General features: G+C 38.4%; 1 protein-coding gene across 4 annotated transcripts in view; it reads right to left on the bottom strand.

Moving 5' to 3' along the window:
- The window catches only part of astn1 (astrotactin 1), a 392,569-nt gene extending 377,329 nt beyond the window's left edge, over positions 1–15,240 (bottom strand). For 2 of the 4 annotated variants that reach the window (XM_042427879.1, XM_042427878.1), the window contains exon 1: positions 14,798–15,240. In XM_042427879.1, coding sequence (XP_042283813.1) covers positions 14,798–15,086 — 289 coding nt within the window. In that variant the 5' untranslated portion in view covers positions 15,087–15,240. The remainder of the gene's footprint in view (positions 1–14,797) is intronic. The other 2 variants (XM_042427876.1, XM_042427877.1) reach the window with 1 other exon arrangement.
- Positions 15,241–19,290: the final 4,050 nt, after the last annotated feature.

Below are 19,290 nucleotides of genomic sequence, written 5' to 3'. Positions count from 1 at the left end.
TCTGGATGAGAATCCAGAGTGGGAATTGGGAACAAGCAGTCCTAAGGGAGTTCAGGGATGTGAAATTCTGAATACTGTGAAGGTCTTTCAAGGAGTTGTGTATTCCACCTCACCAACACGTCTTCAAGAGCTGCCATCTGTATTCTGCTGTGATGATTTACTGTACATTTCACAAACTTGGAAACTGTGTGGAATAACATTTCAGCCAAGGAGTTCTACCCTACTTTATGTGCAAGAGCACGCTCCTAGATGTACAACACAATCCTCTACATATGTAATGTAATACAACAAAAGCAAAAATGACAAAATATATCAAAATACTGTTGGTACTAGCAGTAAAAAAACAACCTACTTATATTTACCAGCATAGCATGTCTCATTTTCAGCCAATAAACATTTATTGTGACTAAAACTGTAATGATATCATTATAGCACAGTATATTTGGAATTAGGACACAGATAAAGTGGATGACATATGCCGGATGACAAAAAAATACTTTGTCTACTTCTTAAAGAAATCATAGCGACATGAAAGCCGCATAAATAACAATGATTTATGTGACTTTGTAGATTCTGGATGTCACTGCACCAGCAGAGTTATGAAAACAGTCCAGAACACCAAAATGTCACTTCACTGTTCAAAGCAGACACGCGGCACTGCTGCAGCTTAACTGTTCGCACTAAAAGAAAAACTGCGATTGTAGTTTTTGCATGACAACCACAATTCACTTGTAGTAAACACCGTTAAGACCAGTTAAAAGCAGCTTCAAACAGTGTTCGAGCACTGCGGTGCCATTGCGCTATTTAGTCACAGAGAGTGGGCTAAGAAGCTATTAACACCTGAAGCAGCAGTTTAGCCAGCTAATTATTACTTTTAATGAGCGGGTTAGAAGTCTCTGCTTTTCAACTGCCGACAGTTCTGCGGTCCTTGATGACAGAACATTACAGAATGTGCTGACCTGTAAAGGTTACTCTGTTATCAAGGTCTGTGTTCTTTTGTCATGTTAAAAGCAGAAAAGTTCTGAAAAAGTTAAATGAACACTTTTTTTTATAAGTTAAGTTATCATCTTCCCTATTCTCTTAACATCATAGTTTAGATTGGATTAGGTCTTTGCAAATCATCAAATCAAAATCGTTTGTGTTCCTTTATTGTGAACATAGTCTGGAGTAGAGCTGCAGTCATTAGTGTTTATAAAGTAAATGTATGCTGAAAACAGTATCTTATCTCAGAGATGTCAGGATTTGAGGACATTAAAGCTTTCATAAATGAACAAAGTAAGCATTTTTTGAGAACAGATGTGTGTGTGTGTGTTCTTCCAGGGGTTGCAAATGACTGCTCCCATGTTCATAAAATACAAAACACCCTTTATAGCTTTCAAAATCCAATGACAACAGCACCAGCTTGTACATATTGCACTTACCTCATATGACTCACTGTTCTGAATAGTATAATGCAATGTGGCAACACCATTGACTGACAATAGAAGGAGTATATTACATGCACGTCATATAGAGGTGCAACACCACTGAAAAACAACAACAACCACCTAGACCCTAGATGGAAACTGCTCTCTGGGGGCACAGCTGATGTTAGATAAAGGCTGCCAGCCATGATAACCATAGTAACATAACCTTAATGACAAGGCATGGGTATTGTTAGGATTATACTGATACTCTTATCTGTACTTTTTATTACGATGCAAAAAATACACAAATAAGTAAAGAGATTGGAAAAGGAGAATACCTTATTTATAATATAAATAATATAAAAAAACTATAATATAACACAAGAGAACAGAAAATTCATTATATAAACTTAATAATATTTCAATGGAAACAAATCTAAAATCTCAATAAAATATTCCAGACATCAAAACACTGAGTGAAGTTTGAAAATAGGATAAAACACAGACATCGGTCACTATCAGTCTTTCCTCCTGTCCTGTCCTGTGCTGCTGGTGTGGATTCACTGCTGGTAGAGAAGAGGAGCTGCCATCTCAGCCAGTATTTTAAGATACGTGGCTAATTAGGCTAAACAGTTACATAAAGACAGCTTTTATGTTAGCATGCTCGTAGCAATTTGCTGTTAGCCTATCAAACGTGCTACAGTATGGCTAAAACATACCAGCAGTAGATGAGAGACTGCAGACAAAGCAGGTGGAAATATTGCTTTTCTACATGTTAAAGCTTGTTGAACAGCTGTTTTGATAAAGTACTTATTGGCTTTTAACTTGCAAAGGTTTTATTATACTCACGGTAACAAACATAGCTGTCCTAAACAAGTAAAACATTATCTTTTACTTCACCTGGCTTCACCAGTGCAGCCTCCCTGCTGTATGCTGTGTGTGTGTGTGTGTGTGTGTGTGTGTGTGTGTGTGTGTGTGTGTTGGAGCTCAGCCCTGCCCTCGCTCAAACACCAACACAGAAAGCAGAGGAGAGAAGGACGGAGACCAGAAATGAACCAAAACCATATTTTCTGATCCGCTAATCCCACTTCCTGGTTTCTTCAAGTAAAATAACCAACCTTAAAAAACAACCTTACAAATTTAGAACTGCTTCCAGCTTTAGAACTAGCTTTCCTTATTAATAATGAACAGCAAGTATTCTACACAGGCATACCTCCTCGTTTAAGTTTCAAAACAATGATTTTCAAACTGTCATGACAAGAGGCTTGAATGACAACCAAACCTATCCAGAGTAGGACTAATGATTTCATTATTTTAAATCATTATCAATTATTTTCACTATATTTTTATCTATTGGTTTTTCTTGATTCAGTTGATTAATTATTTAGTCTATAAAATGACAGAGGGTAATGACGTTTTATTGGTTTGTTCGACCAACTGTCCATTAGCCAAAGATATTAAATTTGCAATCAAATAAAACTCAGAAAGTTTTGATGTTGGAGCCATGCTAAAAATGTTTGGCATTTTTTCTTTTTAAATGACTTAGACGATCAATCAAGTATCAAAATAGTTGGTGGTTAATTTTCTGTCAATCAACTAATTAATAACTCATGTTCATCCACTTTTATAATGCTTTAGCTATGTTACCAAGTCCCTCCATCTCAGCATGAAGACCCTGGCTGTAAACCCAGAACTTTCCTTTGAGCGAGGAATGCTGACCAGTGTTGCTTCTAGGTGGGCAAAGATTGCCTGTGATTATTTAACTCCCCTACACTGAGAAAAAGCACTTAAGTCAGCATGAAAAATCCAATTAATAAATGAGCTGTGTGCCCACTTAGCTCAGAAAGTGTCTCTGACACCCTAAATGTACAGTAATTACATGTCTGTAACATATTCATAATGATGTAAGGGTATGAAACTCCCATGCTGAAATTCTTCCTCAGTAGTGGCAACTACAGTCAGAATTTAGCAGCGTTGTAAAACTCCTCCCACCAGTTATCGATAGTGATTTTCAAAATAAGTCCTTCTGTAACAGCATTACAGACACAACAGCAAGAGTGTATCCTCCCTGCCACTGTGTTCATGCAACAGTACAGAGGCAGAGTTAAGACAGAATATGGGTTAAGGCAAGTGAGACAAATTAGCCTGGTTTGGATTACAGGAGTCATAAGAAAAGCTTGAATTCACTTTGGTTATTCAAAGTGATACACACAACTGGACAAGGATTAAAATGCAATATTGAATGAGGGTACACACTGCATTTCTTTTCGCTTCACCATTTTTTTTCGTTGCTGGTGTTCTCTTCATCCAGAGCCCAGAGATCAGCCGCTCAATAGTAGCTGCTCAGAGGACTCAGTGGAGGAGTTGTTCCTCTGATGTGGCTACCAGCATGGTTTCATGATAGTGTCATATGCAGCTACATGTAGTATGCATGTTCATTAAAGTTTAAATGCATAATGCTTTTTAATTACAAAAAAATGATTGAAGTGGTGTTATTGTACACTGTATCTAGAAATATTTACTGTGGTTGGTCCATAGAGAATGGAGAGGAACTCACAGTACCATCAAGACATGCTGAAATTATACTCATCAATCAACTGATGGAAAATTAATCTTCAACAATTTAAATAATTGATTAAATGCTAAAAAATCCAAACATTCATTGATTTCTGCTTCTTAAATGCTTTTGCTTGTCATATAGTATTTTGGGGTTTTGTTAGGTCATTTTGAGACTACACCCCAGTGAGGAGAGGATGACCCAATGCCCCCCCTAGGACTGCAGGATTATCATATAGGCCTAGCCTAATTCTTGATGTTTTAATTGCTATTATAATTTCAACTTAATAGAACTGCTATTAGGCTAAATATATATTTTGTGTAGGCCTATTCCTTTCCTGGATGTAAGCATTTTAATAATGCTTATATTTCAAAATACACCATAGTTTTGACAGTATAAACTTTACCTTGAATTATGTAGCTGTAGCAGTTGATTCATTTTCATATTAACTTCCTCAGTCACATTACCTGCTCCACTCCCAGGTTACACCAAACATCTATAGTAAAAACTATATCTGTAGCCATGTCTCCCCTAAAATATTTTGTTACAGAGGTGGCTTGGTCTGGGGTGTATTTCAGCACAGACGCTACTGAATGACCATAGAAATATTATAGGAATATTAGAGGAATACTACAGGCAGCAGTGTCTCTATGATCCTCTCTCTCTTTCGCAACTACACATTGCTATTTGTCACTTTGATCATGAAGGTGACACTACTCTATAGAGTATATAAGCTACAATACAGTATAGAATTGAGTATTTATAGTATATCGTTTAAAGAATATTGTAGATCCAAGAAGAAACTGACAGAGGGGCAAGACTGAGAGAAAAAGGTGCAATCACAAATCCATCTGCTACTTCAGCACCACGGACAGTGCCTTGGATTCATCAATACACAGCACAGTTAGGCTGCTGATATTTCAGAGCCATGGTTGGGGCTATAGATTCTAACTTGCACAAACCTCAGTCAGATAAAGGATCAATGAGTCAGGCAAACTACTAAACAACCCCACTGCCCCTGTACTCTCTCTGCTAATAGGGAATGGAGAGGGGTGTGGCAGGTTAACAAGGGGGATGCATTTTGGTCATTATACTATACAAAATATTGGAAAAAATCCAAATTCTAGGCCCAAGACAAATTCTTGTTGCTAGCTTCTAACTGCTTGCTTTATACGTGCATAACACAAAGATATTCAATTTACTGTCATATATGGCAAAGAAAAACATAAAATTCTCACATTTCAGAAGATCAAATCAACAAATGTTTGGCATTTTTGCTTGACGAATGACTGGAATGATTAATCAATAACCAAAAATAGTTGCTGATTCATTTAGTGTCAATCGACTAAGCTCTAGACCAAATTATTAATCAAGTAATTAGGGAACAATCTGCAAATGAATCGACAGTTGCAGTAACTGTCAGGGGGTGATGCAGTGGCCTAGGGACTTCCATATAAGGTGTGTACCACATTAACGTCCTCATTTAAAATCTGGCCAAGGACTTTTGCTGCATGTCATTTAACTCCCTCTCTCCCTCCACATTTCCTGTCTGCCTCTCGACTGTAGACTATCAATTAAAGGCAAAAAGGGCCCTTAAAATAGTCATAACTTCCGGCCCTATTTGGTATTGTCAATGACATCTTTATTGCATGTCGTCAACAACAACAACTGCACATATGTTACACTAGATGTCCTGTCAGCTTTACTGTAGTTTGAACATGTTAAAAAAGAAGGCAACACTACATTCAACACTCAGAGTACAAGCACCGCTGGAGTTTAATGTTCATTTCACTGGCAACAATATAAACTGTTCTGTGCCATGGACCTGTATTGTACCAGCCAAATTATTGTTCCAGAAAGCTGTTCTGAATGGGAGGCAGTTAAGGGCTGACTTCCTTTCCAAGCCTCCGGCCCAGATGTGCAAATCACTGCCAGAGCAAACACAGACTCGAGTCTCTCCCAGAGGAGAACTTTATTACCTCACCTCCCGCACAAATTTATGACACAACACCAAAAGGGTAAATTTCTAATAACGTAGCCGGGCTTCTCTGACACTAACGAGTGGCTGCAGTCCTGCAGCTGAAATTTACTGTCAGTCACATAATCCCCCCCCCCCCCTTCCAAATTGCTTCTTAGATGCTTCACAGAGAAGCAATTTGGCGAGAAAAATGTGAGCCACTGTAAAAGGTGGAAAAAATGTGGAATTTAAATTGCACCCAAACCTCCCTGCACATACACACACACACACACACACACACACAAATACATGTAAAACCAGATGCACTTTTTAAATGATGTTACTTCAAAGAGGTTGATGGGCCAAGAAAAATACAAAAATCACAGCATGGCCTTTTACAAGAATTTTTTTTTTCTCTTCCCAAAATGAGGCATACAGCTTTAAGGTTTCACCGTTAACTAGCACATTGAGTCCAGCCTTTAAAAGATTCTGATCTCTGACTCTGTGGTCTTCAAAAACTCAAATAATTACTGGGGGTTAGCTGAGGATATAGTGTCCTGATGACACATGGATGAGGACGGGGGTCTGCAGTCACCAGCAGGACTAAAAGCCGTTGGTAAGAAAAGCACTGTGTGATGAGCTACAGTACTGTATGTTATTACGTCAAAGGTGGCTGAATTCATGTCAATTGCAGTGTAAGAGTGGGGACTAAGACTTTAAATGGTGGAAAACATTATCAACACATCAACAGAAACTTTTTATATTGCTCTTGTAGTTTAAGAAGTTTCTATGGAGGTTTTAATACACTGTGAAAACTTTTGAAATCATTGAAACGCATAGATGGAAACAAAATGACAATGTGTCATTATGGCTACAAAACTAAGAGCACATGAAGGAATATTTTTGGAATGAAGCACTTTGATCATATTATGATTAAATGTCATATTCTCTATGAGTCCTATAAGTGGTTGAATATCTAGAGCCACTAATATTCCATTGGGAGAATTCCATTTTTGCCTTGATCCAATAATAAACAGCCAGGTGATGTTGTCACCAATGAGTATGATTTAGCACAAAACGCCCAAAAAGTTCACTGGTTCCAACTTCTCAAATGTGACTACATTTTAGTTTTCTTCTTTTCAATGAGAATAAACTGAATATCTTTGGGGTTTGGACTGATTGGTCAAAACACGAACAAGACATTTTATTCATTGCGGGCTCTGGGAACTTGTAATGGCATTTTTTGCTATTTGCTGATATATTTATATAGACTAAATTATTATTTGATAAAATCAGTTACCACTCTGAACAGCCTTCTGGAAGAACACATGTTCTGTTAAACTCCTACAATGGACAAAAGTATCAATACAACCCACTGTGCATTACATATTCCTAAAGATCCCCTCCAGACATGTATTCAGACATATAAAAATACTCTGCTTGGAACAATAAAAGTATAATTACCACTTCCTTCAAATGACATCTACCCCTTCTCCCTCATTCCATAGCCCCTTAAAATAAGATTTTTAAAGAGAACACAGAAACTTTCAACTTTCAGCAGTGAAAACAGCCTTCTAGTGTCAAACTCTGCTCATACATCATTCTGCACAGTAAAAGCTCAAACATCCAACTCTAAGAATGTGGAGGGGGACTTTAACTTGCTAGAGACTCTGCAACAAGAGAGAGAATACACAGTTGTATCCAGTAAATTCCTAGTGCTTGAGAAACATCTTCCCAGTTAACTTGTGACAATGCGAGTACATAGTGTAACACGCTCCCAAGTCTGATCAGATCATCCGCTTTACTCCACAAAAGACTTGTTCTGTAGTTATTCTGTCATTATTGTTTTGAGTTGGCCTACAGTATGTGATTACACTCAGAGACAAACACCTGGCGTAATTTCCCACACACCATGTTTAACAGTGAATATGCTGAGAGGAACCATGTATGACATTAATCATAAGGAGGCTATGGCAGACTCAAACAGCCAATGAGGGGACTGGATCCTAACCACCACCTAAACAGAGTTAAATGCTTACAGGAACAGCATTCAGCAGGCATCTTATCACAGTACTGCTGAAACACCAGTTCAAATGTAATTACTGCTTGTTATCAACGCAGCCATACAATGTTAGCTTAAATTGCTTTTGTTTCTTGAGAAAACATATGTACAGAGCTCCCCTGAGGTCAGCTGAGAAAACAAAAATTCATGTATAAATCTGTACTCTCGGTGTAGAAATCTGTGCAACCATGCCCTCAGATTCATAATCTGTTCCCTCAAATCCATTCCCATGGAACTGTGCCCTCAGAACCCCTCCCCAGAAGAGTGATTGTCCAATCGTAGCTTAGCAACCATAACTAGGCGTGTTATATATAATATAATAATCCACACTGACTCGGAGACGCCACGTTTCTTTACACTTTATTTTATGTTGCCATATTAATAATATTCAGTCTATAAATAATTAGCCTAATAAATGTTTTTTTATTAAACACTTTACAGTATTAGTCAACAACTGTGGACATGTAGGAGTGGAGGCTGCTGTATAAACACATAATGAGATAGTAGAAGTTATAATTGTTGACAAATATTGTACATTAATAAACACTTAAAGATGTCCTTATGTCTGCTTGTAGCTACATTACAGTGTGTTATAAACTGTATTTTTATGCCTCTCTTCTTTTGTCATGAAGCATTATCTCCACAGATATAGTCAAACAAGTCAAATTTTAACCAACATTTCAGAAAATCAGTAAAAGAAAATGCAAGTTAATGTACGTTTCCATCCAGTGCTGTTTGAGCCTGGTCACAGGGGCAACGCTTTACAAATCTGTGGCGATGGATTCGTAATTCGAGGGCGAAGATTATTAATCTAAACCGAGAGTACAGATTTACAGACGGATCTTTTTGTTTTTCTCAGCTGACACCAGGAGGACTCCCTAGATATAGCCTACACAACAACTGGAAGTTCTGGTTTGTAATTCAGAGCTGGCACCTTGCATTTCACTGAGGACATTTTGTCAGACAGCAAAAGAATTCAAACAACAAACAAAAGAAAAGCGTAAAAATAAATAAAGAAAAGGCTGCAGCTGCCAAGTATTTATATTTGGGTAGCAGGGATGCTACTTGCACCATGAATGTGGAATGGCGTCGGCCTCCCCGGTGTGAATTTTCATTAAATGTTTTCGGTCCCAGAGTAGAACGCAACGTATGGAAATGACAGACACGAATGCAAACTCATTAATATGCAACACCAGTCCTTAGAGATCTGTTGAGCTTCGCATTTATTTGCCTTAGCTTATTTCCCTCCACCCCATAATGAATTAACTGTTGTCTAAATTAGGCCTTTAGATTAACTATTCAAACTATTCAAAAAGCTTCCACAGTCTCGTGGCGCAAACATTCAATAATGGCGGATACATCATTGGGGACCATCATAGAACTATTCCCCACATCCATATGTCTGTTCATTTAAACAGACATATACACTGTATATACTGCAGTGTCTGCTGAAACTGACAAATACAACTCACTGAATAAATAGTGTCACTTTCTTTCCAAAGAACTGCAGAACTACTTCTGGAAGTTCACCCCCAAAAATTACCAATTCTCTGCTGTACATTTCCTACTTGGTTTAAGTCTGACAGTTTCTGCTGTCAGGTCTGAGTATCAAACCATCAGTATCAAATGAAATGCATCTGTAGCACAAAGTATTAAAAAGTGACACGTATCAATCTGACTAAGTCTAAGTCATCATCTTGTTTCCTTTCCTTCCTATTTTATCAAATATTTCCTGATCTAAATCAGCAACTTTTTTATCTTTTATACTGTATATTTTTAGGGAAAATGTTCAACACTGATGCACTGAGCACTTTTATTAAATGAAAAAAGGGTTTAAAACTACAGCACGGCCAATATTGGATGTTTGAGTCAAATATCAATATTGATACTTGACTTTTAAAAAAATCTAATAATAATATATTGGCTTTTTTTTTTTTACATAAGCATAACTTAAACAAATATATTCTATAAAATTCCCTTAAATTTGTTATTAGAGAAGTGTAAGCAAGGCAGAGTTTGTGCTGAATGAGACATTTTACTCAGTAGAGCCGAAACAATTAGTCAAATAATAGATATATCTTTGGGTTTGGACTGTTGGTTAGAAAAAAAACAAGAAATTTGAAGGAGTCTGGGGAATTAATAAATAGTTTTCCACTACTTTTGACATTTTATAGACTAAAGAATTAATCAATTGATTGAAAAAAGAATAGATTAACCTATAATGAAAATAACAGTTGCAGACCTACTTGTCAGTGGTCTTTGGTGTACAAACTACATAATGTAGGCAATGTTTCTGGATGACCTCAAACATATCTTTGGCATTTGTGTGCTGCAATTTCTTATCAGCCAACATATATATCAACAAGAAGCTACAGTTAGATGATATATTGGCCCACCCAATTTATCAACATAGCTTTAATAGAAACATGTTTATATTCATAAAACTAATGTATCAAAAAGTGCCATTTTGGTATTGGTACCAAACAGGGGTGTTATATTGGGACTAGGGATGGGTATCATTAGGATTTTATTAATACATATATTGATATGGTGCTGCTTATTGGTATCCATACTTATACGTGCTCTTATTGATACTCCTTATTAATTCTGGTGAAGAAAAAACAACCGTGCTTCTCCATCAGAGAGAGGCTTGTATTAAGAGCAGGGACTCAATACATGCACACAGATAGTTAGCTGCTTCCAAACCGCAAGCGTACATTTGAAAACACACGACATACACTGTATCTAAGAGCAGAATGTTTTTGACAGCTGGAAGATCATCAGACCAGCACAGCCAGTCATGCAGCTAAAGTTAATGTTCATGCTTGAAGTTTTGGTTTAAAGCACCCCTCTGCTGAAAAATGTCTTTTGCTTACTGTAACTTCACTTTGGTGTTTAATCTTCTCTGTGCTGAATGATGTATGTGCAGAGTTTTTTTACTCATTCATCTGCTGAAGGTGAAAAGTTTCTCTGTGCTCACCTTAAATCTGAGTTGAAGACATTTGGATTCTGATTTTTTCAACTTATTATCCAAAGCAGAGTATTTTTTTATGTCTTAAAATATGTGTGGAGGAGCTCTTTAAACTAGAAGTGTTATCTTCTAAAGTTAACAGCTGTGGAGTTTCATGTGACAACAGGTGTTACTTTGATTATTTGAGATTCATTTTCCTATTTTCTATGTTTAAATAAAATCTTAAAACATATAAAATATTCAATGCTCAATTGTTAAATTAAATTGCAATATGAGGCCTGATACCTTCCTTTTTTAAACATGGTGGTGAATGAAACAACAGCCTGTGTCCACATCACCAAAACTTGATTATAACTTATAAACATGAACACACGTCTTGTCCTGCAGCTTAGTTTGTTGAACGAGCAACCAAACAAACATTCACCAGGGAAAAGTGCCCCACTAACGTCAGTTAGCAGCTAGATAGCTAATTAGCTGCTCAGCTGCAGCACATTAAACAGCGTGTAAACATAGGCTACCTGCAGATGTCATTTCGGACCCGTTAGATGCTGGTTTGGTCGTTGCTCTTCAAAATCCCTGTGTCATGGACATGCTGTCTGTCCATGACTTGTACTTACAGCAGTTTGTTTACTTTGTCTTAAATGAGACATTAAATTTTGCAATGAATCCACGGTTCACATGCATGCCAAACCGTGGGGGGCGATCAGTATGGATCACGGATCTGCTACGTTTTGTTGCATCACTAGCATGTAGGGCTGTAGTTTCCTGGTCGACTTGTCAATTAGTTGGCCAATATGCTCTCGCCCGACCAAATTCTCATTGGTTGAATAATTGCTGTGTTACTTTCATAAGGAGAGAAGTGCTACGTCAAGAGCCTTCCAGGTTTAATCTATTATTTCCTGCAGTGGGAGGGACAGACTAACAAATAACCTGTGAAAACAGGGCTGCATTCAAAACACCCCCATTGTTTTCACAACTTTGAACCCGCCCAACCTAATGGAGACTGCTAGGTCTAACTGTGTCCAACATTTACTGAGCATTTACTGAACGTACTGAACGTTTACTGAATCAGTGTTTCTCTTATAATTATAACAACTAGTACCCCTGCCAGGCCAAAAAGATATTTTTTAATGCCAAAAATAAAGACAAATATCCATTCATTCAGAAATCAATAGTGTCTGGCAGCCTCTGTGCAGCGCTGTTCCGAAACGTGAGTCAACCTCTGTGTCATTACTTGGGAAACTATTGGTAGTGTAGCTCCGTTGAGGAATAGGGCACTGCGTAGTATGTGGGTGTAGTGGATGGGAGAGAGTGAGCAGCAGAAAAGTGACGGTGAATGCGAGTGGAGCAGAGGAAAAGGTTAGCAGTAAGTTGTCAGTCTGGTAGTAAATGTACAGTACACTCTACAGTGTAGCTGTTAATAATTGCTGCAGCTTCTCAAGACCAAGAGAAGTCACTTCTGTTGTTTCCCAAACTGCTGGAAAAGTGAAGGGGGTTAGCTCCAAAGTTAGCAACAATGGGTTAGCCTAACGTGAAGGTGCTAATCTGAGAAATAGAGAACAGAGAGATGTGTGACTGCTGACTTCACTCTGTCCCGTAACATCCAACAATTTGTAATTCCACCCCCCTCCCCCCGCAGATAATTGATTAGCTGAATGTGCGTTATGTACGATTTCAGTCGACCAAGATTTTCTTTGGTTGACTACAGCCCTAATAGTATGAAAACAGAAAATGCCCAACATTAAATGACTGGCTGAAAGATATTCAAATAAAGATAGCATTACTGAATGCTGTAGCTTAGCTTTGTCACAGTTGGGTACCAATTTAACACCGGTCCTCGGTACCTACCCCTAACTGATATCAAAACTTTTCTGATGCCGAAACAGCCCTACCTCTGTCTCTTGATTTGGATTAATTGAGTTTTAATTGATGCTTCATAATAATGTCCCATTTTCTGCACCCATTGCTTTCCATGAGCTTATGAATTGTAGGCTACCACTAGCTGCTCTGTTAGACAAATGCTTAGTGTTGATTTGGAAACCTGGTAAGTTATTTCAATGCACTGCGCAATGCTATTTATGGTGAGAGTGGATAAAACCCTGAATGTTGGTGATTCCAAGCAAAGCAGTTAAACAGTCTGGTCTGAATTCATGGGGTGGTATTGCAAAACTACTGCACAGTCAAATTCCTGGGCAGTCACAGTAGTAAAGGCATTTAAGATGCTGAACATCAGCTTGAGTCTGGCCAGGAACCTCTCTTGCATGTCACCCCCCGCTCTCTCCCCTTATTTCCTGACAGCTTTCTACTTTCTGCTCTCTACTCAAGGCAAAAATGCCAGAAAAAACACTTTTACAAATGTAATTCCCACATAAATTAAATAAAATCATAAGTGTTTTATTCATGAGAAAGTCTGCAAACGTATTTACCATCCATGCCTGTTTGAAAGCAACAGGCCACCCTGAAATGAATATGAAAACCTAATTAGTGTAAGCTTGAGGTTTTCTGAACTATACTGTATGGTTGGCCATATTTCTATTGATCTCTAAAAAGTATTCAGTATGTTTGATTTGATTTGATTTATCTGGATCTCTTTTAGCTCATTGGCTAGTCTTGCAACAGTCCACAGTCAGTATTTGACAACTTTCAAAATAAAGCTTTTTGCTTTAAGACACTCACTGCACATTGCTCATACACATCTGAAACATAAAAAAGACACTTCAAAGGAAATGAAAGGTACAATGTGAAAATCAAGTGAAAGTATAAAATAAGCAACTGCTTCAAAGTGACACCTAACTGACATGGACAAAGGATCTCTCTAGATCTAACCATCACCACACACATTCACATACCTGGGCTGCTTTTTAACTGCTTTCCAGTTGATTGCCAGCTTGTACCACTACAACACAAAATAACTGAACAAAGCCAAACCCACCAGTAACACTAAACCCTAAAACAAACATTCAAAGACCTTAAGTTGACAAAACTAGGTGACATGTGACAGTGCAAACCACACAGAGTCACTCAGTGTGTTTCACAGTAGCAGCAGCAGCTCTAACTTGTAATGAAGCGCCGCAGATGAGGTTCAGCACCATGGACAGCGGCAAGCACACTTCCACAATGCAAACTTTGCTGCTTTCTGCCAAACCCCCTGTTATTCAAGCACTGCTTAATGGCCAGTAAATGTAGCTTGCTTTGGTCTAAACTTTGGTTAAGTTGGTTTGATAGAGCCTAAAAGCTAAAACCGAGGCGTGAACTGCCGTGTTTTAATCATCCACAGGACATATAAGACGGGGACCGCGCACAGTGACGCATAAACAACAGAGACAGATTAGCGTAAAAGTTGTACTAAAGTGAGTGGAGTTTGGCTACATTCAAGTCTGTTGCATTACACATGTAGCTAGCCGATGGGAGGCAAATACACTTGAATGTGCATACAGCATTAAAGTGGTGCTGCTCTTACAAATAAACACAGTATTGGCTATAATTCAAAGAAAAAAAAACAACATTTTTGTTAGCACTGACATGCTAAGCGGCCTTTTATTCCACTAAGAAGTGCTAAATGATGTTTTAGCACCACAGTGTTATCAATAACAGGCGCTGGGCTTATTATCGACTATTGACTGACTGATTATGATGTATAAAAGCAGTTAATTGCCTTAGATAACCATTCTGGTTGTTATATGTGGCACAGTGTGTTTTAAAACAGTGAATAGCCTACACGGTATGTAGCAAGGCCTGAGCTAATAGACAGATGCTCCGGTGTAATAATAAAGAGTAAGGGGGCTTTAATCTGCTCAATTAGCGGCTAATGAACCGCGGAGATTGTGGTGTTTCGAGAACTCACCGAGGACGAAAAACGGGAGCTCGGTGTTTTCCAGGTCGTCCACCACCACGACATCTCCCGGAAAATCGTTTCTAACGGAGAACAGCAGCTTGGACTCGGAGGCCGACGGACTGTGCATGATGCTCAGGTCGTTTTCCCTCAAAAACGGCAGCGCCGACACGGTGACGCTCTTCATCTTGCACTCGGTGTCCTGGCTCTGGTCCTCGTCGCCGTTGAGACACCGGACATTGGCCGTTTGGACAGCCAGAAGGACCCACGCCAGCCCCAACAGCAGCGGTCTCGGCCCCATGTTGATGCTCGCAATCTCCGTCGCTCCGTTTCCTCGCTGTTTCTTTCTCGGGCTGATTCAGCCTCTCAGCCTGGCGGATGAGAGAGCAGCAGAGAGAGTGAGGGGGTGTGATCCACCGGCGGGCTCTCACAGTGTCGGAAACAAACGCCTCTTGTTTCTCACACAGGCTGCGATCCATCACATGATTTTTGAAGATACAGCATTGAACATTGACTGGCTGACAGCTGTGTGTTTTAATGCTGTTGACCCTTTCAGTGTAATTGATCGATAAACTGTTCAAATGACTTTGTAATGGCCATGCCTGGATCACCAACAGGACATGCACCCACTATGCCCTGGGGGTCATATTAACAAAATCATCATCATTTGTAATTTAATTGTTCATTTGCCCTCCCATACAGATTTGCATATTATGTCTAAGCAACACTAGTGAGTATCTTTAGTAGTTTGCTTGACCTCTATGATTGGGTGGACACTTGACTGCGTTCATGCATAATTGCCTAATTGATGGTGTAGATGCATTTGAATATTTAAACTCACTGTCCGTGTCTGTAGTGCGACACCAAAGATATAAAAGAAGAAACGGTGTTGAATTGGCACTGGAAAGCCATTAAAGGGGATGCTGAAGCAAGCACTAAAAATATTAACAAAATTGGAGCAAAATTACAAACCCAACAACTACAAAAAAATTAGAAAACACAGAAAGTTGCCTGTATTCTTCTGTTGTAGCCTTATTTCACAACTTCACAGAGCTCACTTACTCAGTGCTTAGAGAACCCAACAGTACACACCTGTTCTCACTCTCACTGGCCAAGCATATGATATAAATAACAAAAGAAAACAATAAAAAGTACCTAATCTTGTGAAGCACAAATAAAACTACAAAACAAGCTGGTGCACTGCCATCTGTATGAGCTGACAGATAAATTAACTGATTAACTAAAATGCTGGACTGAAATTAATTATTTAATATTTCAAAAACTACTAATGTTGGGAAACAAGACATTGAGAAAACTGAGTAAAGCAGCCTTTTCACAGTCACTCTCAACTTACAAGTGTAAGATATCAGTGTTATGATTAGCTGGTACTATAACAGGCCTTGTTCACTGAAGACATTATAACATATCACAGTAGGAAGAGAACAGATGTAAATAATAAAACTAATGATGGCTGAATTCCATTTAGCTGCTTGGGTTCCTGGTATTGCTTATACTGGCTCTCTGTCACATTGTCATGGCTTACTGGGACACTTGAATACAATAAAATAATACATTTTGACGTGTCATGGCCAGGAAATCTGTCTTAAAACAACAGGCAGGTGTCCATATGAACAGTGAAAGATGTTTTCCTCACTGTAATCATTCCTCCTGTTCATACTGACTATTAAAAGATCCCTTTCAGTGTGTCCACACAGTCATTTTGTGCAAAAATGCATTTAAAATTTGATCTCTTGAGCTGTGGTGGAAGTATAGTAACAAAAAGAAGGACTTTGGCACTAAAAAGACTGTAACATTGAAAGATATCTACTTGATTTGACTCATTTGGATGTCTGAAGCTTCATATTAGCTTCAGATAAACTAAAATAATATTTTTTCAACAAAAGGAGGCTTGTGGAATTTGGCTCTCATCACTTACATTGTAAATGCATTATGAAGGGTTCCTCTAATGGTCAGTATGAACGGGACAAATGATTAGAGCAAGAAAAAACGATTTCAATGTTCATCTGGGTATCTGGCTATTGTTTTAAGACAGACTTGAAAAATTGTGACACCGTCCTTTAACTCATTTTCAGTACACATTTGCCCCCCTCATGAGCACTCATCATGTTAACAGGACTGCAAAGGTGTAAAACTGGGTTTTGTGGCCATGCAGCTTGATGTTAATAATGACTAAGGTAAGGTATCATTCATCGCCTCTGTCAGAATTTTTATTTGTAGTTGGGATTTATGGTAGGTGAATGGAACATGCAATCATCCACACTGTATTAAAAAGAGCGGGATAGGATTGTGGTGGATGAAATCAAGTTGCATACAAATGGTTGTATATAAAGCTGATCTTTGTAACATCATTTACGAGCTGAGCTAGTGGCTCCCTGTGTCCCCATCATGACTCAATGTTCTGATTGGTATGAGCATTTAAATGCCTGCCAGTGACGCTTCCAGCTGCAATCATGCAACGTTCATGTGATGTTATATCTGGGAAGATGGTAAACTCAAGCTCCCAACCATATCCTCTCTGTCAGCTCTCCAGTTGTAAATGCTAATCGTGACCTTGGAGTTTTGCTTTATGCACCCATTTCTCTCATGTGATGTTACCAATGGGAAGACAGTCTCTAATAGTTTGGAGACATGGCAATGAATCCTAGAAGCACATATTTGACCAATAATTCAATGATACTGTTGCATAGTCTTGTTGATTGATTGTATATGAAGACACTTAAAATGTGCAAGTCTACAGGATAGCTTTTGTCAAGTAAAAACTCATTTCGTACAATAATTTTGGAGAAAAATGGGGGTTTAAAATGAATTGTTGGGGGGGGGGGGGGGGGGGGTGATCCATGCCCTCATGTTGAACAACATAACCAAAGGTGTCCAGTACAGAGCTCCTAAGGGGACATGGGGGAGAAAAAATAATAGTTGGGTGGAAAAAAAAAAGAAATATTTTGAGTGGAAAAAAGTATTTCCTGTCAAAACCCAAGAGAGAAGAAGAAGAGTGCAAAGCGGTTATGCAAGTTTTTCAATATGTTAACGTTAGTTCACTAACGTAACGTTACAGCTTTGGTAACTTTACTCTTATTACTAATGTTACCCTTTCCGAAGTCTGCATTTTATTAGCAATTTTTGTGAGCTTACTGGGCAATACTAACTAACTTTCGTTAGCATGCTTACATTTGTGTCTGTATCGTTAGCTTACTTACTTAGATAAGCCCCGTTTATACAGCCTGGTCAAGGAGGGAATGTTGCACCATTATTCTGGGCCTAAAATGACATAATGTTTATTCTAGAAAAACATGCCACGGAGGAGGATCTTCAAAACTTTCGAGAGAAGTCCCAGAAGAGGACATAACCCATATGAAAAGGGACAAGGTATTAACGGTTCGTTTAATAGCTAGCATTATGAACATAGGTGTGATTTAATATAGTAACCTGCACCAGACTAATCCTCACTGACTGCATACTGTGACAGTATAACTTTACAGGCAATGAACACATCAGCTATATGACACTGGAAAAAAGAGGATTACATGAATTTTGCTTTTTAGGCTGATGGACAAAACCTTCAGCACTTTATACCTACTGTGGTGGGATACTTTAGATTTGCCTATAGCTGTATGTCGTATTTAGAACCTGAAACCTTCAGTGAACTGATCACCAAAGCTTTTTCTGTGTTGTATTCAGAGTGAGCTACAAGGAGCCAACGAGTGTTTGTCTGCTGTCATTTGATCAACTGGTAGAAAATGTCAAGCTGAACAGATACCCTGATCTATGGCAGTAAGTGATATGGTGGAGAATTGCTTGTCAGCCAGTTCTAAGTACCCCTCTACAGAATAAAAAATATCTATAGCTAACCCTAAAGGTGAGTGAAGAACCCTCAGATAGAAAGAAGGGTCAAGAGTTCAACTAGTCTAGGAGTAAGATTTCTTCACAACCATGTATGCCAGAATAACAGCAAACAAGTGTGGACAAAAGCAGCGTCACATGAAAAAGTGACATTGCTATTACATTGAATTGAAGAACAAACAATACTGTCCTTTAAAGGCTTGTCAGATCAACACATTAAAGAGACATAGAAACCTACATAGCTATGATTTGTCTTACCACTGACTCAGACAAAAGTATAACATAAACTAACTGTTAAACAGAGGCTAAATAACTTACATACAGTCAACTGTCTCATTTTACACAGCAAGGAGCTAAGTTTAAAATAGACACAGCATGTTGATGATATAGTGCAGGTGGTGAATGACAGACTAACACTGACCACTTAGTTTGAGAACAACATTTGAAAAATATATAATATATAAAAGAAATACATCAAATGATAACCACTATTTAAATCCCTCTCACAGTGGCATCATTACTTTAATAGCAGTTCTGACACATGAAAATGATCTCAGAATAGATATGCTCACAACATACAGATTTATGGAAAACAGTAATTAATTACTCAGCTGTCGATATTATGTTACTATTTCATCATGTCA

Source organism: Thunnus maccoyii, chromosome 12, assembly GCF_910596095.1.
Source record: "Thunnus maccoyii chromosome 12, fThuMac1.1, whole genome shotgun sequence".
Taxonomy (NCBI): Eukaryota; Metazoa; Chordata; class Actinopteri; order Scombriformes; family Scombridae; genus Thunnus; species Thunnus maccoyii.
Note: the sequence above shows the minus strand (reverse complement) of the source record. Positions and strands in the feature narration are given on the sequence as shown.